The sequence below is a fragment of the Lichenostomus cassidix genome, chromosome 8 (genome assembly GCF_008360975.1).
Source record: "Lichenostomus cassidix isolate B80296 chromosome 8, HeHo_3.0, whole genome shotgun sequence".
Taxonomy (NCBI): Eukaryota; Metazoa; Chordata; class Aves; order Passeriformes; family Meliphagidae; genus Lichenostomus; species Lichenostomus cassidix.
In genome coordinates, this window is record NC_139489.1 from 5,120,432 (window position 1) to 5,145,649 (window position 25,218).

Sequence of the window (25,218 nt, forward strand, 5' to 3'; positions counted from 1 at the left end):
TGAAAACTAAAAGAGCACACGACAGTAGCAAAGTCTTCAGGCTTCCATATGAAAATCTTGCCTCTCCCCTTCCAGCACTTTTATTTCATACTTCCAAGATAGGGTATTGCTTACACTTAACTGCAATAAATTGAAAAGACCCCAGGAGATATCTGAAAGCTGAGATCCCCAAAGGAAGAGCAAAGGGAAGAAGGTCTCTCAGCCTCTGAACCTGATGTGTCACATCCAACCAATGTGCTCAGACTTTTCTGTTCTGCTGATACATTTTGCTGTCCAGGCCAGTGGGCTGTGCTGAAGGACACGAGCTGTATTGGTTTCACACAGATCACAGAAGCAAACAGCAATTCAGCTGTTTGTGCAATTCAGCTCCACAGAAAGACTTATCCTCCCAGAAGGAAAAAAAGAGTGGAAGTCAAGAGGGCTTAAAAGGCAGAAGTTCAAGTTCTACATACCAGACAGAATGCAGAATGCTTGCAGCAGTATTCTTTCCAACCTTTTTAAGAAACGAGCTATCGACAAAGGGTGCTGTATGATGTAGATACGGCAATAAAAGAATTCTGTGGTTATTAATAGACAGCTTTATTAAAATACAGTGTTTTCCAGTCAATTTAACAACTCATTTGGTGATTGCAGGTTACTTAAAGCCTCCCACTTCATTTTTTGTGTCTAAAAACTGCTACAAGGCGAGGCTTCAAGCAATTGAGGCACAATTAGTTCTGATATTAATTCAAGTTTAAAGAGATAAGTGACAAGCTAGTAAGCAAGCTTACTGCAAGAGTGCAAATGGAACCACTCTTCCATGTTTAAAAATATTGCATGTATTTTTTTAAAAATCAAACAGTTCAAGAGTGGTGTCACAGTACTGCAGTCTGTCTGAACACTCATGGAACACAGCTGTTCCAATTTCATTAACTCAGTAAAAACACTTTTTGGTTTAGATTATGTGTTTTAGGAACACATGGATCTGTTACTTAATTTAACATAGTGGATGTTTGTATTTCCTGAAATGCATTCAAGGTCTGTAAATGATTTCTTTAAAACAGATACAAATTTCCTATTGAATCTAACTAGGATTAGTTCAATGAAGATACATGAAGCCAATTAAGCTGGGCAGTCTCAGCCATGCTGAACACTGATTAGGTATGTTAATTAGACATAGTCTACATTTTGTTCTGCAGCTGTGAAGTGTTCCAATGTCTTCATGTCTAACTACCAATTTTCTTGCCCTTTAAAACATTAAAGATATCCTCTAGTGACTTGTGTGTACACTGAAGGAATTCTTCACCATTCCTAGCTGGGTAAGAGGAAACATTAAAACCCATCCAGTCATCCTGTACCTGATACCCTACTCCAAAGCCATCAGACACCACGGGGCCAAAGCCTCCCAGCTGCACAGCTGGGCTCACCAAGGTGCTGGTGGAAAGGATGTTGTGATTAAGGCGAGCATAGGCTTGGTCTTGATAGAAATCAGGCAGTGCCAGCCCTTTGGATAAAGCTAAATAGCGCAGGCTGAAGAGATGCCGGTCAAACCCCTGACCTGGTGAAATAAAATAAAAACAGGTATGAGAGAGCTGCATGACTCCTGTGGGAAGTAAACTCACCTCAGCCACAGAAGAGGAGGTCTGTAGAACTGGGGTTTATTATTGTATTGTATTTATTTTGTATTGGTAGGAAGTATTTTTCAGACACTCTGTACTTCTCATGCCCATATCCCAGGAAAAGAGGCCCTGCTTGAGTTACTGCAAGCCTCAACCAGGATGAGAGTACACAAAAATGCAATGCTAACTGATATTTTTAATAATACATTGCATTCTTTGATGAACTATTTATCTGAACATATCCAAGCTGTTAAAAGCAGAAAAAGGCTTTCCTATAATTTATGAATCTAAAGAGCAAGAGCATCTTGCACCAACAAAAGAAAGCAAATTTTAGATTCTTTGGGATAATATTCATCAGTCAACTTTACTGAAACAATACAAATTATGCTTCTGGGAAGGACAGTTCTAAAGAAAGCATTTAGAAAAATGCCAGGAGTAGCACGGCCAAAAAGTCAGTTTGATTTGGAAGTTTTTAAAGCCTTTATCCCCTGCAGAGATAGGACAGTGCCTCCTCAGACTTAAAGCCAGAATTCTTGTTCAATGTGCACTACGTATTTATGAAATCTTCAAATAGTTCAACTGCTCTAAGGACAAAAACTAAAGTATAAAAAATTCTCAACCCATGCAAGGTGCTGTGGGAAGCACAGAGGCATTCCTCTCCATCAAGAAATGAGAATACACTTTAAACTGCAGCCTTCTGCTACTACTTTTGTCAAGTTTACATTAGACCTCCATCAACATTAAATGATTTAGTTGTAAATATTTACAGCCACCTCAATAGGCATTTTAAGTGCAAAAGCAGGAGTGTTTGATGTGTTCCTACTTACCCATAGCAGCCTCCTTTGTCAAACGGCCGTGGTACTTGGAGCACTCCACTATCAACTTCTGCAGCTCTTCTGTGCTGTGTTTGGAGAGCTCCTTGACAAAGGCTGCTGAGCATTTCTTTGTGTGCACAGAGGCAGGACGTATGGTTTCTGTCCGGCCGTGCTTGAAAGCTGCAGTGCTGCAAGACTCGTAGGTAGCAACAGTCTGATCATACTGGCGAAGGAAAGCCATCTGTATGGCCAGCTGAGCCACAGCATCTGGGCTCACCTTCTTCTGCTTTAGAAGCTCCTTGCCCCCTTCTTGGAACTGAATCATGTTAACAGACAGTGATTCTACAGTGGCATCAAACTTCTGTTTGGCTTTGGTAATCCCTGCTTTTAAGGCATCATTCAGCTTGAAGTCAAGTTTTTGCACCGCTCTGGAAGAGTCTACTGAAGCAGGCTGGGACTGGGGGCTGATGGCTGGTCTCTTGGTACTATCTTTAAAAACCTCATTTTGGAACCTGAGCACAGCCACACCATCTCCCCAGGAATGTTCAAAATTAATTCCTGCAGTGCCATCCTTAGTTATGATAAGGTTAAAGGATTTGTCATACCAGCGGTTTGCACCATCTCCGTGCAACATGGTGTGGGACAAGTGCACAAAGTCTTTAACGGGAAAATCATCTAAACTTAAACAAAACAAGGCAGAGTCTACTTTTTGAAGAGCTTCTGCATTGCCATTCTCCAGAAGATTCTTCCTCAGCAGTGCCCATGTATCACGGTTTTCACTGGAGAGGTAGCCAAGAGGAAAGGCTGGGGCTGGACTGTTGTCACTAAGGATGTATTTAAAGTGCGCTTGTATTTCTGAAGGTTTCAGCATGTTTCCATCTCTATCAATAACATCAAACACATAAAAATTTCCATTTCTCAACACTAGTAAGTGTTTTGCCTTTTCATCTGTATAAAGCTCATCTTTGTTGAGCTTAGGAATCCGCGTAGAATTGAAAAGCCTGAAGTACTGAGACATATCTAGGGGGTAAGCATTGACCATGTAGGCACCAAACCAAGAAATTGAAGAAGGCACAAATCGGATAATTTTTTTAAAGAGCTCAGTGTCACTTTTTTCTGGATTGAGGTGAAAAACCTCTGGTTCAAGGTAACCAGCCCTGAAAGTCTTCATAAAACGTATGGCAGAAACAGTCATGTTCGTAGCTCGTATGAGCTGATCGTTGTATTCCGGTTTCGGATCAGGATTAAAAGACATAAATGCATTAAAATTCAAAACAACAGGCTCACGTGCTTTGAGGTACATGTCAAACCAGGGACCTGAAAATTGAGAGTAGAAGAAGAGGTGAGAAGATAAAGCAGCTTCCTGAGTCAGACCAGAGGGTTGTGTAGTCCAACAGTGATCATGAATAAACACACACACAAGTGCCTCTAAACAAGACAAAGGTGCAGTAATTCACCCAAGGCTTCTCCCAGTCCCCATTATGCAGAAGGATACTGCTGGCTAATCATAAAAATACTGGTTTTGGAATAATCCATGTCAAGGGTGTCAGTGTCATTAGCAACAAGGGCCAACTTCCCTGTTTTCTATATGGCTCAATGACAAACCTTAACTGCCAGGACATACAGTGCAGCTCCCCAGCTCTGTATTTCGGTGCACACCTCACATTTGGAGTGGTTCATGCCTTTACCTGCTCTTAAACTATTAATTTCTGCAACTCTGTGTCACTGAGTGCATCTCATTGCGGCTGAACTTCTACCTGGACTGTAAGAAGAGCAACGGGTAGCTCCAGAAACAAAGTTACAACTTTAATTACATGTTCTCACAGGTGAGTAAGTAACACTGCTTTATAGTTTTAAAACCATATCTGTCATCATCACGTAGCCTTTTAACCCCAGACTTGAAAGTCTAGGGTGGAGACAACTCTACATACTTCCAGAAACCAATTTCAAGTGGAACAGGTCTTTTATGAGGCCTAAAGAAGAAAAATAACTAAACAAAAAGCAATATAAACATGCCATCATTCATAGACAAAAAGCAGCACACTGATTAGCATTGATAAACAACATAAAGCCACCATTTAAAACCCATGATGTTGTTCAAAGTGAATGGAAAGTAAACTGCAGTTTTTGTGAAATAATCTGGTATTCTCCACAGAATTAGTGGCAGCTAACACCCTTACAGGCAGTGTCAACAGACAGCAAGGATAGAAGTGCATTCACTGGGCAACATGGAAACTTGCACAGGTCTTTGACTATTTCCACCTCTGCTGCTATCTAATACTTTCATGAGCAGACACTTGTATGTGGAAGCAATAACAAAGCCAAATAATCAAAAATCTATATGCATGCTCTCCCTTTCCTGATCTGTTTCTATTTATTCTCATTTTCCTATTTCTGTAGCTCCTTTCCTTTGGCTCTTTAAAATAACATAGTTTTGTAGTTTTAGGGGCTTTAAAGTCCAGAGCACTGACCACTTCTGCCTCCCAAACTTAAGTTATATTCTCTGACCCCTTCCCTCCCTAAGAGTTAAGTTTTCTTGCTAAATAATGTGGAATTATTTGGAAATTATGGCCTTAGGTTCTTTAAGTGAAATACTAGATAAGCTCTTCAATAACCTAAACCTGAACAGACAGCAATATAAATAGGATAACCCCTGTAAACTTATGAAAAAATACCATTGTTCCAATATCTATCTACCCAGAATTCTGGTATATACAAGTTAGATGACGAGCATTCTTCTTTCCATGAGCCTCTGAATTTGCTTACATACAGCCACAGAGAGTGTTCACAGCATGTTATTCCAATTTTCTGGATTACTTAAAGCTTCAGCCTATTATTTTTATGGCATTATGGGCTGTTACAAAGCATGATGATCAACAGACTCATCCTAGACCCAGCAGGCCAACGTACCTGTGATGTAACTTGTATGCTTGTTCTGGTTGTCTTGAGCAACCAGTTGTTCATGCAGCTCTCTTCCAATTCCCTTTTCAAAAGCATGAGCAAGTTCTTCAGTTTTCCTACAGCAATCAAGAAAAGAGTCAAAATGCTATCACATTTTTTATCTGCATTACTTGGCTTTGAAGCAGCCATTGACACTGCAATGTGTGTTTGTCCATACCTGAACTGGTCATCATTTAAAAGCGGTTTCTGGGCATTCAGGTATCTTGTAATTGTGTCTTCTAGTTTGGGAACTGGCAGTCTGAAGGAAGTGAAACACAAAGATGTGCACTTGATGAGCAAGGGTGCTAATGAAGCCTGAGTTTCTTACACAGTCATCTGTCTTTGCCTCCTTTCTTCCATATCCCTCCTTATACTATTATATAGGCTATACATATATATATACACGTTATGCTACACTACGTACTACTATGTGCTATTATACATCAAATCTATCCCTCTCTCTATATAAATATGGATAACACTTACGTGTATGTATTATCCAAATGCCTCCTAAGATTCTTGTGGAGTGAGAGAAGCAAGGGACTAGATAAACACCAGTCAGCACACCATAATGCCCTTGGGAAACAAGGCAGAAAACCAACTTGACAGTCCTGTTACAAAGGTATTGCTGTGATGGGAGCTGATCCCTTAGAGGGAACAGAGGGACAGGAACCGCTGCTAGGAGAGGCAGCCCCGCAGAAGGAATAGTTCAGTTGTCAGTCCTGCTTCGGGCCTCGCTGCTGGCTGCTGGACATCTCTTTCTTGTACATTTCCTATTCGGTATCCTTGTCAACTTCCTCTGCACCTGAGCTTTGCCTACTCTAGCACAGCCCTGTTACACTCACGGGTGTTACTCTGCGCGCCGAGGGGATGTTTCAGCAGCAGGCCCCTAACAATATTTACACTTTGAAGGCCGAACCCGTTCCCGTGCAGGGACAGCGGGCAGCGCACAGAGCGGAGCCAGGGCTGACATTCCCTCCGCCCTCTCCTCACCGCGGACACCCCGGGCCGCCGCCGCCTGCCCGCGCCCCTCCTTGCGGCGGCCCCGCCGTACCTGGGCAGGCTCTTCTGGTAGTGCATGGTGGGCACGATGCTGCGGTGCAGGAACTCGGCAGTGCCCGCGCTGCTGTAGCCGCGCCGCCCCGGGGCAGCCCGGAGCAGCTGCCGCGCCGCCATCATGCGCGTCAGACCCGCGCACCGCCCGCCCCGCTCCGCTCCACTCCGCCCTGCCCCGCTCCGCCCCGCTCCGCCCTGCCGCGCCCCGCTCCGCCCCGTTCTGCCCGCTCCTCCCCGCTCCGCCCTGCCGCGCCCCGCTCCGCTCCGCCCCGCTCAGTCCCGCTCCGCCCTGCAGCGCTCCGCTCCGCCCGCCCCGCTCCGCCCGCCCTGCTCAGCTCCGCCCCGGGAACGAAAGGAAAAAGAGAAGCGTTTTTTATCATTCAGTTCGCAAAACTCAATAGTATGAGTGCTGTTAATGTAGCAAAGTTACCAGGGTGTTGGGGTGGTTCGACATCAGTCCTCTTACATGCACGGTAATAAAACTTTCTGATTCATTAATAAAATTTTCTGCAATCCTCTTGTTTTTACTGCAGCCCTCTTGTTTTTTTTTTATGTTCAACATACAGACTCCACATATTTTTTCTTTTATTTTTCCCTTTTTTACCTTTTTTTTTTTTTTCTGGTGTTTCCATATGTCCCACCGACTTCACAGGATTCAGATCCTGCCCCCAAAGAGAACAGTTTAATCTCTCCGGAGGATTTTTTCGTTCATACATGAGCGTGTAATAACAAATACATTATCACAGTACAAAATGTAATATTTTAAACACACAACTTTGTTGTACTGTCGTGGAATATTTTCATAAAAACATGAAATATTCTTAGAATATCCTAGAAACTACAAATGAAATGGTTTTGTAGGAAAGCATGGCATGCAAATGGTTATGGTGGTGTATTTTTATCAGGCACTCACTAGCATAAAAATCAGCGTTGGGATTGAATGCGGACACAGCAAAGGAAAGGAAAGCAATCCCTGTGGCTTAGTCTGATAATCCTCTGAAAGTAAATTGGCCCTACTCTAATCAACATAGTGGTTGGAAGAAAAGTGAAATCATTTCACTTCCAAGATAATAAATGCCAAATGACAGGTGTCCTTGCATGCTTCAATCTGTGGCTATTTCCTGTTTGATGCATCTCTCTCATGCTGTTCATTCCGCCTTTTTTTTTTTTTTCAATGAAAACAAAAAACCCAAGCCTGCTTTAATTAATGAAGTCCCGTTTCACCTAGCTTGCCCTGCTGTGATAGTCCTGTTCAAAATGTTACCTGCTCTGCCCTTTGGGAAAACTGCTCTGTTCCCTATTTGAATGCTGTCTCACAGGGTTCCTTTCTAGGTTTGGGTGTCCAGACCCCAGACTGGGGAGGCTGAGCAAAGCAGCATCTTCCCCCCAGGAGTGTCACTTTGTTTTGAACGAGTCTTGTTTTAGAAATACTACTGCATTCTGTTCTAATTTTCCAGAGCCCCCTAATCTTCTTCCAGGCTCTTAATGATGTAGTTGATAATAGGATTGTTGGTATTAATTTGGAACAATAATGCCAGCTGCTTGCTTGGTGGCTATTGGCAGAGGGGTGACCTTGCAGGTCAGCTAAGCAGAACTGGAAGTGCTTTGATCTGATCTGTGCAGAGCCAGATCCGTGCACCCGAACAAGAGGAGCAAGTGAATTCTCTCCCCATGGGATGCTGATTCTTCTCCAAAGAGCAGGAAGGACAGCATGGCAGGGGCCCTGGATGCAATCCTCGCTCGGATCAAGGATGTTTGTAAAAGGAATGGTTTGCTCATCCTCTCCGTGTTGTCTGTCACCATCGGCTGCCTCCTGGGATTCTTCCTGAGGACGAGGCGACTCTCCCAGCAGGTAAGAGTGGCTCACAGCCTGTCCCTGCAGAGGAAATGCCAGACTTACATAACAAAAGACATATGTAACTCGGGGGACTTCAGGGTGGGCTTTTGAAGGTGAAAGTCATGTGTATGTGTTTGTTTGGATTGTTTGATTTCAGGTGTTTGTTAATCTACGCTGTTCTTTGTATCTTTTCACACATTCTCAAACAATAGGTTAGCAAAGGGTTCTGGTCTTTCAGACACCTGGTAAGTGTAGCCATAAACACGCTAGAATTTTGCAGGTATGAATAATAATAGTGGACATTTAAAGTAGATGAAATGTAGCATTTAATGTAGGCCTGCAAACAGTGCTAGCGCAATATATTGGATTTTATGCTATTTTGGAAGACGTGTGTCTAAAATAACAACAGGAATATCTTTCAGCATCAGATGCACAGAGGTGCAGATGTTAATATTACACCAATGGTCTTTCATATTAATAGATTTGAGATTAGATTCAGAACACGTTGCTGAAGTCACTTGGGGAATTCTCCCCCAGAATACTTCTACTAAGATCTTCGTGGGTGCTAATTTCTGCTGTATCAGTCAGACAGACTAGACAGCAACGTGCATTAATAAATGCATTGTTTGAGTATAAAATAGAAATCTCAATTAAAAAATACAGCCTTTAGTAAATGCAACTAAATTAAACCAATTCTGCCTTCTGCCACTGCAAACCACCGTCTGTCTGAACATTGTTTGTGTCCAAACCATAGCTTCAGACACATCTAGGAAAACATAAAAGGCAGAATGAAGGGATTATTCAGGGCAACCTATTCAACAGCAGTCCCCAGGAGACAGCACACTTCATTTTTGTCTTTGTAAAGGAATGAATAATGTAGTGTGTTTATTGAATGAGAACTCATTATGTAATCTAATTAATTTTGAAGTTATCTTTTAAAACCTACTATCTTTGCCACCTTATATACCAAAGCTGCAGATTTTAGCAATGTTATCTGATCCACAGCTCCAGCAGCACCCGTGAACACAGTCTTTAGCTCAAAACAATAAGCATCTCTCCATGTATTTTCAGGAAATCAGTTACTTCCAGTTTCCTGGTGAGTTGCTGATGAGGATGCTGAAAATGCTGATTCTCCCTCTGGTTGTCTCAAGGTAAGTGAAGACAATGATTGTTCTGATAACTTTTGCAGTTTCCTAAATGAGATTTGTCATCACACTGGTTTAGGTGTGACTGAATTAAGTGACAGTGCCAGAGGCATCACTGCCTGCTGTACATTCATATTTTTAGTGGAGTAATTTACATGTGTAATAATTAATAATTGGTAGGATCATTTCTGCTATACCTCATACAGGTATTACTTGCTTTCAAATTAATGATTAATGTGTTGGGGTTTTCTTTTTCCCCTGTTTAATGGGAGAACTTTTTCCTTCAAGCTACCTAGAAGTCAAATATATGGAATAAATAAACTACTTTATCAAAAAGCCTGCCTTAAATCTAAACAACTGAAATAATACACTATACAAATAAGATGGAAAAGCACAGTTAATTTATAGTGTCCTGCAGTATTTTGAGGTGTGCTGTAGTATGATGTTTATTGAAAACAGCCTGTGTCTCCAGTGAACTAATCACACATAGCTGGCTTCAGTGAAAGTGATTTCTTATTACATTAAAGGTAGAACCTTTAATGGTGGTGCTTTATTGGTAGCAGAATTAATTATCTCAATGCTGGTGCTGATGGGTAGTGCATGGTAGCTGCTTTTGCAGTGGAAGTGTGTAATTTCGGGTAGATTTTTCTCTCCTCTAAGTTTGACTGTCTTCACACTGACTGCAGTCACAAACACACACCAGTTGGATGGCCAAAAACTCTCTCACATGCCCAAGGCTGAGAGGTTATTGAAGAAAGTAACAAAGATAACTTTACCACAGCTGAGACAAAATTATTTTAATATTATGTTCCAGTTTCTGGAACCTTGTACTTACACCAAGACCCCAGTCTTCAGATCACTGAGAGTTGCTGAAAATTAACACAATCCAGCACTGATTTTATATTATCTACCCTGACATCTGCCTTCTCATAGTCTTTCCCAGAACAAAGCTGAGTCATGGTGCTTTGTGCCTGAAACTGGTTTTATGACCATAGACTCACAACTGGTCCTGTCCCATGCATCTGGAGAACATCAAGACAAAACATGTTAAGAGATTATTTTAGAGAGGTGAGAATTTTCCAAAGAAAACAAGAGTCTCACATGAGGAAGTGACATAGTAAGGAGGACAGAAGAGGGTTGGAGCAGATTTACATGTCCTTCCCTAAAATGTATAGTTCTTTAGATCCTCTTGTATATTTAGAGATATACAATAGGAATATAGGACTTTTTTGTCTGGTTGTCTTTTGGGGGTTTTTTATAACAAGCACAGTATTTTCCACACATGCATTTCATAAAATTAGGAAACTCTGTATTTTTACCAATCTGCATGCACATTTAACTAAATTTCTTTGTGGATTTGGAATATCCTCAGCCTGCCCTGCCAGAGCAATGGCATTTAAATTATCTTTAACTTACTCTCTATTATTGTTTACAAAAGCCAGGAGCACAGGACCATGAAGAGAACTCTAAATATTGCTCTCCTAATTGAAATTAATGCAAGTTTTTCTTTAAACACACAAGCAAAGAAATTGCTTGTAAAGAAAAGGAAAGGTGAGAAAGGAAGATTAAAAGAGGCACTTAGTGTAAAATACTTGGAAACAGTTCCAAGTCCACAGTTTATTCTGAAGAGTTGTAGCAGAAGTAAAAGGTGGCAACTGTGTGGGTCAGAAGATTGACAATGGACTAGAAAACCTTGCACTGACAGACCACTAGCACAAATCCAGCCTTAAACAGAAATGGCTGAAACTTTGTATTCCCCTTCTTGACCTGATTGTTAGAGAGATAAAACAGGAAACTTTGCAGGTTGTATTTGTTAGGAATGAGGAAATTATTATACAGTCAGGTATCTCTGAATGGTGCTTATTTTAAAAGTTCCTTGGATGCAGAGGAAATCTGTTAAACAACAGGAGACTGGTTTTTTCAATGTACAGTTTCTTGATTTCCTGAACTTGGTTCCTGCTCCTGGAACTGCTCTACCCCAGAGCTTCTGTACCTGTTTCTGATCTCTCCTGTCCCCAGTGGTATTAGCAACCACCACCCACTAGCCTATCAATTTGAGCTCTGCATGAGGTTTTGTTTTTGTTGTGGCATGGACTTTCATTAAGGGTGGGGTTGATATTATTTCAGTTATCTGGTTACATAAACAAGCTTCATAGCATCACAGAATGCTCTAAAATAAGTATATATTTATTGCACCCATCCTCTGCCTGAGGTTTAGCCCTGCTCATACCTATTAGTATCCCCTGTGCACAGAGTTTGCTTTTCTCAGCCATGAGAACAGGTAGCCAGACAATACTTGTGTTAGCAACATAAAGAAAAAAACCTATCACAAATAGTCTGACAGTTTGTGTCTGCCCAGGGGTATTCAGTACTGGAGCTTTACAAGATCAAATTTAGACCCTGTAGTTACTAGATGTACACTGCTTATTGTATGTATAAACACAGGATACTGCTGTTAAACCTGGGAATGAAAATAGTAACCGAGCTCAGAGAGAATAGGAGCCAAATCTGAATTTGTAGCCACACATTTAGACACTGCCTAAGCTCTTACTGCCGCTGGACAAGGAGATGTCCTCAACAAGCCTGAAAGATCAGCTGTAGAAGCTCTGAAGTTCCCTGATTCTCTCTGGGACAGAAGCTTCGATCCGCATTTGACAGGAGCAATGAAAATAGCGTATATTCTTCCTTATATGCAAAAGGTTATATGCAACACAGCTCAGGTTTTCCAGCAGGCACGCGCACAGCTGGCCGTGCATCCTGCCCAGAGTTCTGAGGTGTTTATCAGACCCTGGGGCGAATCGTCAGGCGAATCCCCCTGCTCAGCCTTGTTAAACCTCCTCTCCTCGCCCCTCCGGCATTCCCGGGATGCGCGCCGGCGGCTCGGGCTGCGATGCACTGCAATGCGCCCTGCAGCCGCCAGGCGGCTCCTCTGGGACACAGAACAACCGCGCCTCGCGGCCGCCGCCGATCCTCCCTGCATCCCGGGGATTGCCGGTGCCACTGCCCCATTCCTGCATCCCGGGGATTGCTGGTGCCACTGCCTGGAAACCCTGCATCCCGGGGATTGCCGGTGCCACTGCCCCATTCCTGCATCCCGGGGATCGCCGGTGCCACTGCCTCGATTACCTCATCCCGGGGATTGCCGGTGCCACTGCCTGGAAACCCTGCATCCCGGGGATTGCCGGTGCCACTGCCTGAATTCCTGCATCCCGGGGATTGCCGGTGCTCCGGTCCCTGCATCCCGGGGAGTGCCGGTGCCACTGCCTACCCAGAAAGTAATAAAACTTCCACTTTCTTTCACAATGAGTAATGATAAACTTCCACAGGCACACACACACTTACAAGGATCCTTCACCTGCTTCCAGCTCAAGCTGATAGGCAGAGATACCTGTGTATCACTTGAGTTTCTCAACTTCTTAAATGCTTGAAGTAATCAAATCTAATGTCAGTGTCTTTGTGCTCTGTATAACACAAAAGACTCGCAAAGGAACAAAACCAAAACTTCCCCATTTAATATCTTCTCACATTTGTTAAAGGCAATATAAACCCTCTGACCTGCTCCTGTCTGTGCCAGCTCCAGCACCGGCCAGCCATGCTGGCAGGTACTGTGACACAACTCATGGCCTGTCCCCTCCCTTCAGAGCATCTCTGTCCTTGTGCCCATTCCCTGCCCTATCATCTTCAGCTCATATTACAAGCTTTGCACTGATCGGTTCTCATGGGCCAGAAACTTGATTTTCAGTAAGCATGACTGCATCGACTGAAGCATTTTGTGGAGGACAGTATTGAAACCTGACCTGTCACAACTTCATCGTTTTGAAGAAGGTGTAAACTTTGAATAATTTACCACTGCTGAGGCATTTCTAAGGCTGCTCTCTGAATTAAAATGTTATTAGTAAGGTCTCTCTCGCAGACAGACACAGTGTTTGACTGGATAAGCTTTGGTTCTTCAGAAAAGCAGGTTAAAGCCAGAGTTACACAGGTTTATCCCAGCTGAACATAGTGAGTTCTCTTTGTCCTAAATGCCTACCTATATATGTAATAGAAATTTGCATCCTTTATTCCAGCACCCTCCTTGTTTATATGATTAAGCTTTTATCTGGAAAGAGATACAGGGCTGAGTTTTCTAAGACTGTGATTAGTAGTAAGCAGTGAAAGTGCTTGTGGGAAAGAATTGTCAGGGCAGACTTGAATTGTTCAGCTGTTGTAACAGGCTGGTTACCCCAGTGAATATTCCCTTTGAAAAAAAAGCAGTTTAGTTTTTAAAGCTTAGGGAGATTATTGCATTTTGTATTTATTTACCACCAAGCATTTTCTAGATGTTTAAGAAATAATGAGTAGCAGAGATTTGATCCTTTTCCATGAGCAGATCCTGTTAAAGAAATATTATTCCCTTTATAGTCAAATTTAAAAACCTGATCTGACCTGTATTTTTTAAATTATAATTTTTTTCCTCTGAGTAGGTTGTGCCTGGTACAAACAATTGTATGCTAATAAAATATTTTATTTTTATATTTGTATTTAGTACTATTGTGGTTTTGTTGATGAATTAAATACAATGTTCTAAATATAGAACTGTCTTTCTTTAAGGGGATTCCTGTCCATAATGCCATCAGTTCTGGTAATCCTTCATCCTTCTGCTCACATTCCCGAGTTGGTGATTCTTACTCATGCTCTCAAAGCCTAGTATTTAATTAGAAACTACTCTTTTTAGTACCCTTTTCCCCATATTTTTTTTTCACAGCTCTCTGATTTGGGGAACACACTGGCATTTAAACATCCCACCAATGACAAATATTGCTCATTGTGTTTTAATGTAATTCTGTCATTGTTCAGCTGTACTGGGCCATATCAAATTTTGCCTCTCAGAACTCCTTAGTTATTACATCCATTCAGAAGGAAAACAGATGTCTAGAAGGTTACGAATTTTTTTTCTATGTATCATTATATTTAAATAAAGAGGGCAGCCAAAATTAGTTCACTCAATAATACTGGTTTTATGTGAATGACAATTGTGCAGTACTGTTTCTTCTAATACATCCCTCATACTAACAGGTATTTTCCATGCTGTTTTGACACATAATTTACTTGCAGACTGAATGAAAAAGGATAGATAATATAAGGTTCTGGTCAGTTTTGGGTTGGTCTTTTCTGCTATGTATGAGTTAAACTATTCCCCTAAATACCTTTCCCTCTGTTCTTATCCTTATGCCACTGCCAGAGTGGGGTGTATTTAAAAGACAGGTAGATGTGGCACCTGGGGACATGGTTTAGTGGGACTTGGCAGTGCTGGGGGAACAGCTGGGCTTGATGATCTTAGAGGTCTTTTTCAACCTAAACAATTCTATGGTTCTCTAATCAACTGCAATCAAATTTGTGTATTATATTATCTAGTGAGGTGTTGAGGAGAAGCTGCAAAATGCTGCCTCTGGGTCTCTGAAGAGCCTGCTCAGAAAAATGTTTAATAATGTACCAAGGCAGATTTCCATTGAATTAAATTGTTTTGGAAAGACAGGGGGTTTTTCTTCATATTGTTGGACTCTGGACTTTTCCCTCTATTTCACCTGTGATAGGAAAATATTGGCACTGAGGAACAGGCATTCCCCAATAGGGGAGGCTAAACCTTCTGCTGGGTTAGTGTGGGGAAACCTGTGGGGTAGCTGCATGACAATATAAAGTGTGGCTAGAGCCCCATTTCTGCACTACTTGTCATGTGTATCACTGTAATGTAAATAATTACAAAAGTACATTTCACCCTAGTGTGAACAAGCTGTTAGCCCTTTCCTGGCATATATCATCTCAAGTATTAATTGTGGAGAAAGTCAATGTAGAGATGTGAGTTTTCAGGTGCTGACTAGAGGAGATAAATATATTCACTTTCAGAGTGAAAAGCAAAACTACTTGGAGGAAACTAAAAGAGAAGGATTAACCAAGAGTAATAAGAACCAGTCAGAAAGCAATCTCACTGGACACCTTTATATTATTTTCAGTTCTCCATATTGTTATTATAGTGCAGAACTGATCACAGATTACCCCAAAAATCCTCATTTGAGATGGCTTCAGCTTGTAGAGGAAAATTTTTATCCCTCCTCCATGCCTCAGACATCTTCAGAAGTTTCTCCACATTATCATCTGGAACATTTTCAATGTTCTTAGTTGTGTTTAGGAATATTCAGTCCAATGGTCAGATCCAATACCGTTTTGTAGTGTTTTCTTTTGCTTGTGCAACACAGAGGTCGGGACTGTTTCAATGAAAAATGACATGTTGCAATCACACATTGTAATGACAAAATTGGACCAACTTCATACAAATTATTTAGGGAGTGTCAGTAGGGATCTAGTGACGTGCAAGAGGAATCTGTGGTCACAGAGTGAATGGGTGTGGAAAGCACTGAAGTGATTGCAAATGGGGTATGAACTGTTTGCAACCTGACAGAGTTTTTCTGTAGTCCTCTGAGAGCTCTAAAATACTTGGTGTCTCACAAAGGAATGGGAATGACATGTGGAGCTGGAGGGGCTGGCTGGATTCCCTCTGTTTCCTTAGGAAAAACAGTTGAATAAATCTGACATTTGTTTATAATCCAAATTTGTGTTTCAAAACCTTTAGCTTTTTTTATAATCTAAAAATGCTTGAAAGAACTGACAGAAGAGAAAAAAAATCAAGTATTAGTAAGATTCTTGGCTCCTTCCACCATGTGAAGCTCCACATCCATATTTATTAGATAATTTGGGTTTGTTTGCATCCTGACCTTTGAATATAGGAAACACATTTTTTTATCAGAATAGCTAAAGTCAACAAGCCAGCCTGAATTCTGCATGAGCTGCACTGCAATCTCCTTTATCAGTCAGTGATCAAAGGTTGCTGCTCATCCCTTCCAGCACTCAGAGATGTATCACAGTAACCTCACACATGCAGGTGACAGAAAAGCCACTGGACATCAGCCTTCACTGTGTGCTGTACAAAGTCCTGCCTTGTTTATATTAGTCCATAAAAGCAGATTTCTTACTGCACAAGAAATAGAAAATAAAACACAGTATGTGAATTCCTGGCAGGATTTTCACTGTGCATGTCAATTTGTCATTAAGAATTAAAAGTGTTAGATGACAAAGAAAAGGAGAGATCAACATTTTGGGAAAAATAAAACTCTTACTGTTTTATACAGCAATTAAAAAACAAAATCTCAAAATTATTTGTGTTACAATATATTAGACACATAGATTGGTTTCTTTCCCAGCAGCCTAGCTGTGGAATTAAACACTATCACTACAAACAGTATATTGCAGACAGCAAGATCTTCTAATGTGTTTTTGTTGCTTGAACATCAAGAGCCAGATTTTCCATCATGCCTGACACGTTTGGGCTTCCACTGTGTTTAGTAAAATAGCTATATACTGAGGCTCCAAAAAGTGAATTCACATTTCAAGTGCTATTTACAGGTGATAATCCAACCATACAGAAACTGCTGCAGCAGTTCTGTATGTAGTACAGATACCACTTTTTGCATTTGGGGTTTTTTTGAGCTTAGACATGATTTCATTTATATTGAGATACCTAAACTTTAAAAAAGCTGTTTGCTATCACTTGATTTGCACAGGAGATAAACCTTAGTAGCCCCCTGGACCTTCAGGAGGATTCTAGACCTCTCAGCTCCTTTGAAAATCTTGCTGTAATACTATGAAATTTTTAATCATACATGACATTGAGGATCATTCCACTGACCACAGTGATTGAGATAGTTCCTTAGTTGTGTTCAGATCAGCAGAAGCCTGCAGTACACCAGTAATCTGTAAAACTACTGTAACATATCTCTGTCAGGAAGGGCAGACCATGGGGTAGGGTGAAGCAGAGACAGGGGTGGGCTGTGATCTTCCCACAAATACCACTGTCACTTCTCTATCACAGCCATGGCAGTGTCTTGCTAGGTAGATATTTTTCATATTAGAGGAAAGCAAAAGGATATCCTGAAAAGAAAAAGTACTTCTGATCCCTCTTTCTCACTGCTGATACAATTTTAACGAGAGACTAAGAGCAATTCAAGCATCAAACTATAAAAAGAGCCAGAGAAAAGTTTCTTATCTCTTTCATTACTGTAGAAAGTCTGATTTTCTCTGTTACAAACTCTTACTCTGTAAATGGTGCCTCCATGGAAGTGAAGCAGCCTGTAATGAAAGCACAGATAGATGAGCACAGATAATTTGTGTGATGTGTGATGTGTGATGGTTCGCTGCAATACAGAGATCACCTCATATCTTTTTTTTCACTGTAAGTGGTTTGTCTTTATTTAAAAGTGCCCTAATTTCTCTGTTTCCTTGTCTATAAAATGGAGACACTGCCTTCCTGCATGAGAGGAGGTTCCGCTGGTAAAGCTTTTTGGGATGATTAAATGGCTTGTGCTGTGGAAATGCACATTATTATCATGTAGAGACTTGAAGGCACTGACCTTGACCAAAAGGTGAGGGACAGCCTGCCTGCACGATCAGGCAGCATTAGTGCAGCCAGCACTTCACTTTCATGATGCTCAGCTGTAATATAATCATCTCTAATGTAGCTGTTGGAGGCACTTCCCAGCCTCGCTGGGAGAACTTGCTTAGGAAGGTCTTTTCCACGGCATGCAATTACAAAATGAGAATGGGAGGGAGGGAAAGGGATGAATGAAAACAAACATCATTCTAGGAACAACTGTTGGTGGTTAATACTTGACCATTACTTCTTGACAGGATTAATGTCTTTCTAATCACACTAATCCCTTCTGATAACTTTATCCATAATCCATCTATTTCAAAGCAACATCCAGATGGCTTCTGGTGGAGGGGAAGACAAAATAAACATGCAGAATGGGGTCTTAGCAGCAGCTTCTTGTATTTTCCCTTTGCAGGGATATAGGGTTTGATCTTGAGACAGGCCAAAAAATGTGCTTTTATCAGAGAGCAACAGAAAAACCTAAAGAATTGCAGAGGTGACCGAAAGTTCTGTTTTTATTTGTAAGTAAAATGCCTCATAGGTACTCTGATGCTTATCTGTGACAGCCAGAACAAGCCTAGAGGTGCTCAAAAGGGTTTAGCTACTTGTTTGCATGGGACTAATTAGCTCTCCAAGATATTGGGAAGAATTCCCTTCTTCTTTACTTCAAAAATTCTATGTTAGTTTTGGGGATTTTACACAGATTTCCCTCAAGGCAGACATGAAATTTACTACTTGATAGTTTCACTGGTTCGTACAATTACAAATGCTTTAAACAAGATAGTAACTGATTTTACCTTTTAAATTAAGCTCATATAATAGTTCCTGGAATTTATGAGGTCTTCCCCTTCACTTTAGGCTTGACAGGTTTTTTTCTATACAAGCTACGAAATGGTCTCTGAATATTAAATTACAATGTTGTGGATTTTTTCCCCTCAGACTGATTAAAGGAGCGAGATACACAGCAATTATTCAGAAAAGCCGCAGATTGTTTTTTATTGTCTTAATCCTGTTTTGTTCATTTGGCAATCATGAAAACATGTTATGGAAGCTACATGTGAATCATACATGTGGAAGGTACTTAACTACATAGTATCTCAAATGATTTTAATCTATGAATCAAATATCTCTCCTGTTATTTCAAGGCTAACTAGATTCTGAGGCTTGACAAGAATTAAAAGTACTGGTTTTCCATTCCAGTGTGTTTCTAGTAGTGGATGCCATGGTAATATCTTTGTTTTGGCTTAGAAGAAGCTTGGGAAGCTATACATAAAAAGGAAGTTTTTATGTAACCAAAAGTGTCTGATGAAAATTAAAGGGAAGACCCAAGATCATACAGTGATCTTAGTTTAAACTGCCTGGAAGCTTATCCCTCCTGACTTCCCTATTCCCTAGGAAATAAGAAAAGTACTTTTTCTTGTCATTCTTTGGCTACATTGTGTAAAAGTTAGAACTCTAGAGATCAACAGTAATAAATTCCTGTGCTATAATTGTGTACTACTTGCTTCCTACAATAACTATGACAACCAATATGTCTCTTAATCTTCATGTCTTTTGTCCTGTTCCTTCTGACATCAAACATATGAAGTCAAACAAAAACTAGTGAATGAGTGATTACTGTCTCATTCTAGTTACAGGCATTTCTTTCTGAACTGATTCTGAGTTATTGCCTAAAATAACATGACCACCATTACTCCCCAGGCTTTGGAGAACTCATTCCAGTGGTTCCTTCCTAAAACTGAGCCCTGCAGGCCATGGAGAACACAGGGCTTTGTCTGAGCCCAGACCTCTGCTCATGCTTCTGTCACATCACAGTTACCCCACTGCACTTCCATAGTTAATTACTTTTGAGGACTTTCTCATCACAGCATGAATTGAGCATGACTTTATCTGGTGACAGGATAATCTCATTACAGATGATGATCTTGTTAATGAATATCCCCAAGACAGAGCAATCTCATTATTAGCCCCCTCAGGATTTGTCACCTATGAGCCAAGGTAAGATTAGATTCCAGCTGAACATCCTCCCAAATCCTAGGGCCCTGCACCTTGAGGCTGAGGTAGCAACCCTAAAGTCACCTGAACCACTGGACATATTTAATTAGGACTTTTGTCCCTAAGCACTTCTGGAAGTACTCTTCAGGTGAGCAAGACAGGGTTCATCCCTTGGTTGTTCTGTAGGACAAACACAGCACAGTGGCATCAAGGACAACAGGAACAGGGAGGCTTCACCACACTCACAGTGGCTCCAGGGCAGTACCAGGAAGGGAAGTGAACTGTCTGTCTCCCTGGCAGTGTCTTCTCCAAGGAACTGCTCTGCCTGCAAGTTACAGCTCTGCTGCTCAGCAGTCAGGCCTGCACACCACTGTGTCATTGCCCAGCATAATCTATCTATAAAGAACCCTGAAAATTGTTACCTTGAAAAACATCCAGCTAGTTAAAAATCAATCTGATTTTAATTTTTTTTTTTTTATTTTTTTTTTGCCACCCTGGGAATGTGGGGGTGGAACAGTGCTGTACTCTAGTACAATACAGTTATCTACTCTGCAGCCATGAGCTGTTAAACTGGCTCAATGGCCTGTGGAACCTCAGCCTGTGGGAAGGATTCAGTCCTAAAAATCTAATAATAACACAGGGTTTTTTAAACAGAAAACCGTTGCACTAATTTGAGATAAATGTATTTAATTGAACTGTTTTATTTAAAAAATGTTTTAGAATATTTACTCTTTTGCATGGACTCATCCAAGGGAAATGTCAAGGAACAAAGTAGCATTCCTACTACTCTATTTTCAATATGCAGTGCTGTGTTTGTACACAGTGCTTTCCAGACACACAGAAAGGTGAGATTTTTATCATATCCAGTGATAACTGAGAGCAAAGAACAATGGATACAAGAATGAGCCTTACTGAGATGCTCATTTTCTAAATTATCCAAACTCCAGTGCATCCTTGCTCCTATAGTGTTAACAAAACCCATGCTAGATGAGAGATTGGCAATGCAGAAAAGTAATACATTTTCTTAATTAATCTAGTGGATAGCAGGAACCTGACCACTAAATCCACCCATTTGATTTCATTAAATCTACTATAAAGGTTAAGCTGCACTTTAGCATTGGCTCTAGACAACCTCTCAGCAGAGGGAGGTCAAGGAGATTTCACTCAAGGAGGTGCAGCTGAGTAAATGTTTATGAAAATAGGCCTGTTAAACAGGTCTGTTTTGAGGAGAAAACTGGACACACCAAATTTTATTTTGCCTGCACTTTTCGTGAGATGCATGCTTTGGAGAGTTCACAGAGAATTATGCAAAGCTAAATCTCAATTTAAAGCCCCAAACAACCTTGCTGTCAATGGAAAGTCAAATCTCAGACTCAAGTCACTTGGAAACAGCATCAGGGTCGATGTCAGAGCAGCCTGAAGAAACTTCAGGAGCCAATGAGTGCTTTGCCCTATTTGCCTGTACGAGAGGGTCAGTGGCACCTAAAGCTCTGAGAGTTGTATTGCTTGGCACAGACAAACTGCACAAGCAAGAGGATGGACATGGGTCTGGCACATGCTCTGGCAGTGATGGGCAGGGAGCTGAAAAGGAAAAATCCTGATGGATCCCTTCCAACTCAGCATATTCTGTGATTTATGACTCTGTTATTCTCTGATTCTGTGAAAAGGCTGAAGTGACCACAGCATTTTCTTTGCTCCCAACTGCGCAGCCACACCTTTTCATGGAGGAATTTCCTCTGTATGCCATCCACTGTCCCCACTGAGACTGGAGGCACACCAAATTGCAGTCTGCTCCCCAAAGTGCTTTATGGCAAAGCAAAAATACATTGTGCTTTGAATTCGTTTAGAAAGGAAAAAAATAAAAAAGGTATTTATTTTATTTTTTTAATGTAAAGAAAGGATTATATGACAAAATTGCCCCTTAGTGGGTTTTTTTGAGCAGATTTTCTTCAGAGGTCCAGTCAAACCTGAATTATCCGATTATTCTGTAAAATTATATGTGAAGTTTCATACACAGAGTTTTAGTAACTATAGCCACTGCTCCTGTGAACTGAGCCACCACATGTATAACTTGTGTAAAACTGTCCCTAGAATTTCATGAAATAGAGTCAGCATTCAGTTCTCTTGTGTGCAGCCTGAGTTTGCAAGTTCCTTTCAATAACCAGGATCTGACCTGACAATTGGAAACAACCCTTCAGACACAGAGACTACAGCTGTAGTGTTACTGGCATGCTTATAAAAACACTGAAATGTGGAATCAGCTGTAAGAGAAGCAGGCAGACTGGAATAATTCAGAAATTAGGCCTTCAGCTGCATTGAAGTAATGCAAAAGATAAAATTTGTGTTGTGTTTTCTTCACACAGCTTGATGTCTGGGCTGGCAGCCCTGGATGCCAAGACTTCCAGTCGCTTGGGAATCATAACTGTCACTTACTACCTGTGGACAACGTTTGTGGCTGTAATTGTGGGAATAATTATGGTCTCCATTATCCACCCTGGGGGAGCAGCAGCAAAGGAGAGCACTGAGGAGGGTGGCAAGCCCATCATGAGCTCTGCAGATGCACTGCTGGACCTAATCCGGTAAAAACATTCATGCTTTCTGCTTTCTGAATTTTGTGCAGAACTGCGGGGGGGACTGTGGCCTGAGCTTAAGTTCTGAACCTGAGGATAAATATTTTGTTTAGATTGAGAAAAAAGTAAATTTCAGAGGATTATTTGCAAGTAAACAAATGTTTATACTGGCTGTTTCTAGTAAAATTGAAATGAATGCCAACCAACCAACAACACTGGAGCAGGTCTTTCATAGCCCACAGAATTCCATGTAGCCTCACCATCAAATCCATTATTAAAGTCAAGAGAGTATTAAAATGTAAGTTAATTTAAATAAGGATAGATGGTTGCTATAGACAAAACCTTAAATAAAGGGCTGAAATACACATTTTTCCAGAAAATAATTCTTAAAATTGCTGTTACAACAGTTCATACCAACTTTCAGAAAAAAGACATGATTAGAAAGACCACTGTGGTGTATTTTTTATTCTCCACTGTGGCTTTTCTTTATGTTTTACTTTGTTTGGTAAAAGGTTTGTTCTTTTAGAGCAGCATTAGGGCAGTGCTGGAATTTGACAGCCTTGCCTGAATATCCCTTTGTCCCAACATTTCAGGTGCTAGTGGGATTAGTTTCTTGACTGAACATATTCTGTGCTTCAGATTTATTTTGCTCATGCAGAAAGACCAAGTTTTGCCTTTGTTTGGTAGTTCCTCAAGTTGGTGATCTCATACTACATTGGGCAAGGGCTGTCAGGCCAAGTGTGTATGTAGAGAATTCTCTTTGGAATTCAACTTACTGAAATTTAAAATGTTGCACAGTTTGTCTTTCAAAAACCCAAATTCCTGACCCTGACAGCATGTCAGCACACCAAATACTTTAATTAGACTTATTTGGACTTCAAATCAGAAGAAGCTGGGAGGAGAAGCTTACAAAAATCTTTTTTGCTCCTCCAAGTTGCATTTAGCCAGGCCACCTGTATTTTATCAGTGTCTTTGTGAGAATGGGCCAAATTACTTCAGTCATGGAGCAGCAGCAGAGAACACTCTCTTCTGTAGCTTTTCACAAAACCACCATCTTCATCTGCATTGGGAAGATATCCATCTGTATGTCCCCAGTGACTTTGCCATGATGGATGAATGTGCAATGGAATTCCCATGTCTGTCTGTGCCATCAGGTCATATTATTCTGTGTCTGCTGCAAAAAGGTCTTTAATTCCTACACTGAGAGAAAGTCACAGGAGTTTTGAATCCCTTAGTATGACAGAGTAGCATAAGAAGTAAAGGTGAATCTAAGAAAAAAGTGACCTTAATGATTGTCTTCATAGTGGCAGTGTTTGGAATCCATTTCTAGCGTGCTGAGCTGTTTCTAAGGCCTCAGTGCCAGACAAGTCAAGGCTCAGTGGGACATGGGATGCAATTTTACACCCACACTGACCTTACAGCTCTGTCTGGGATGGGTCTGCCTCACCACAGGTTCCCATCCCCTTCCTCACACCAGCCCAAGTGCCTTTAGATGCTCAGAGTAAGCTTGTCATGGAGATGAGTCAGATGGAAAGCAATTTTGGTTTTCAAAATCAGAATTCAGTTCTATACTATTGTGTTTGAATAGAACCACCGAATGTACCCAAGATCTGAGTTACAACCTCATCTCTTCACCTCTGTTGGCTACTCCCTGCACACCAGGGGTGCTGTGGTGAGGTTTGGGAACACTTCATTCCACTGAGTCTCACTGCAGGTCAAAAAACATGTCCTGAACTAAACATTTGCAAATATCTTCTATAATTTCACCTTCTACAAATATTTACCCAATCAAATAATAAAAGCTTGTGTGCATGTTTCAGATATTCAAGTTTCCAAGCAGGCATGTGGCTCTAGTTTGCAAAACTTTAAATTCTTCACTGGTTTGGGCAGATGTCAACAATGACAAGGTCAACAAGCCCCTCTCATTACCAAAGGTTAAAAAGAAAGAATAAAATTCAGTGTCCTTTTGCTGTGCTAAGCAGCAGCCACAGCTGCAATCTTTCTATCCCAAGAGCACAAACGGATGGTTTTTATTCCTCTGCTAGAGAAATAACCACACTTACTAAATAAATAAATAAAGCAACAAAACAGTGGGGAATGGGCTTTCAGCCTAGGCAAACACTATGGGTGAAATTCTGGCTCTGCTGCAGTCAGTTGCAAGACTCTTAAATATCTATGTGGAAGTCTGGATTAAATGTAATGATGTATCTGCTGGTTTGAGCTAGAAAAGCTGATCCTTTAGCTCAATGATAAATCACTTCCATTCACAGCTGGAGACCATCTTTTTCGGCCCAGATTGGCTTATCTTCTCAATTCATTCATTTCCTCTCCATTTATCAATTGCATATGTGCCCAGAAGTTTACACAGGAAACATCTGGTATTCTGCAAATAAAGAATGCTAAATGTACAAGTGGAGAGATGATATATGTGACACTATTGTGGGGTTTAGTTTAAAAGCATGAATCTTGGCACAGGGATACATGTATTCACCCTCATTGATTTCAGATTTGAAGCCACTTTGAAATGATGAAAAACATTATTATTTCTGGTGATGTTATATATGACATTGTCAAGTCTAGAATTTTTGGCAGGAAGGATGTTGCTGGAAATTGAATTTCTTGAACTTTTGTGTGAGGTTTTTGCTTTTAGAAGTGGTTTTAATTAGAAATTAAAGAACGTACTGAATCAGCAAGAAATGAAACCAAAAACTAGAGCAGACCTTTGTGATTTTCCTAAACCCTTGCAACACTAGTCAACAACAACATTATTAATATTTTGCATTATTTTGTAGATGGCACTT

The 25,218-nt window shown here is 40.9% G+C and overlaps 2 protein-coding genes across 3 annotated transcripts in view; one reads left to right on the plus strand and one right to left on the minus strand.

The window, feature by feature from the left end:
• Nucleotides 1-555: 555 nt before the first annotated feature.
• On the minus strand, nucleotides 556-6,569 carry CPT2 (carnitine palmitoyltransferase 2). Its single transcript, XM_085067570.1, has 5 exons — nucleotides 6,408-6,569; nucleotides 5,532-5,612; nucleotides 5,324-5,430; nucleotides 2,426-3,730; nucleotides 556-1,537 (listed from the first exon to the last, which is right to left on the minus strand). The coding sequence occupies exons 1-5, from the start codon at nucleotides 6,530-6,532 to the stop codon at nucleotides 1,206-1,208; spliced, it is 1,950 nt and encodes a 649-aa protein (XP_084923696.1). The 5' UTR covers nucleotides 6,533-6,569; the 3' UTR covers nucleotides 556-1,205.
• A 1,551-nt stretch (nucleotides 6,570-8,120) lies between these two features.
• The window catches only part of SLC1A7 (solute carrier family 1 member 7), a 47,255-nt gene continuing 30,157 nt past the window's right edge, over nucleotides 8,121-25,218 (plus strand). For both annotated transcript variants that reach the window (XM_085067579.1, XM_085067580.1), the window contains exons 1-3: nucleotides 8,121-8,261; nucleotides 9,318-9,397; nucleotides 22,211-22,426. In XM_085067579.1, coding sequence (XP_084923705.1) covers nucleotides 8,121-8,261; nucleotides 9,318-9,397; nucleotides 22,211-22,426 — 437 coding nt within the window. The remainder of the gene's footprint in view (nucleotides 8,262-9,317; nucleotides 9,398-22,210; nucleotides 22,427-25,218) is intronic.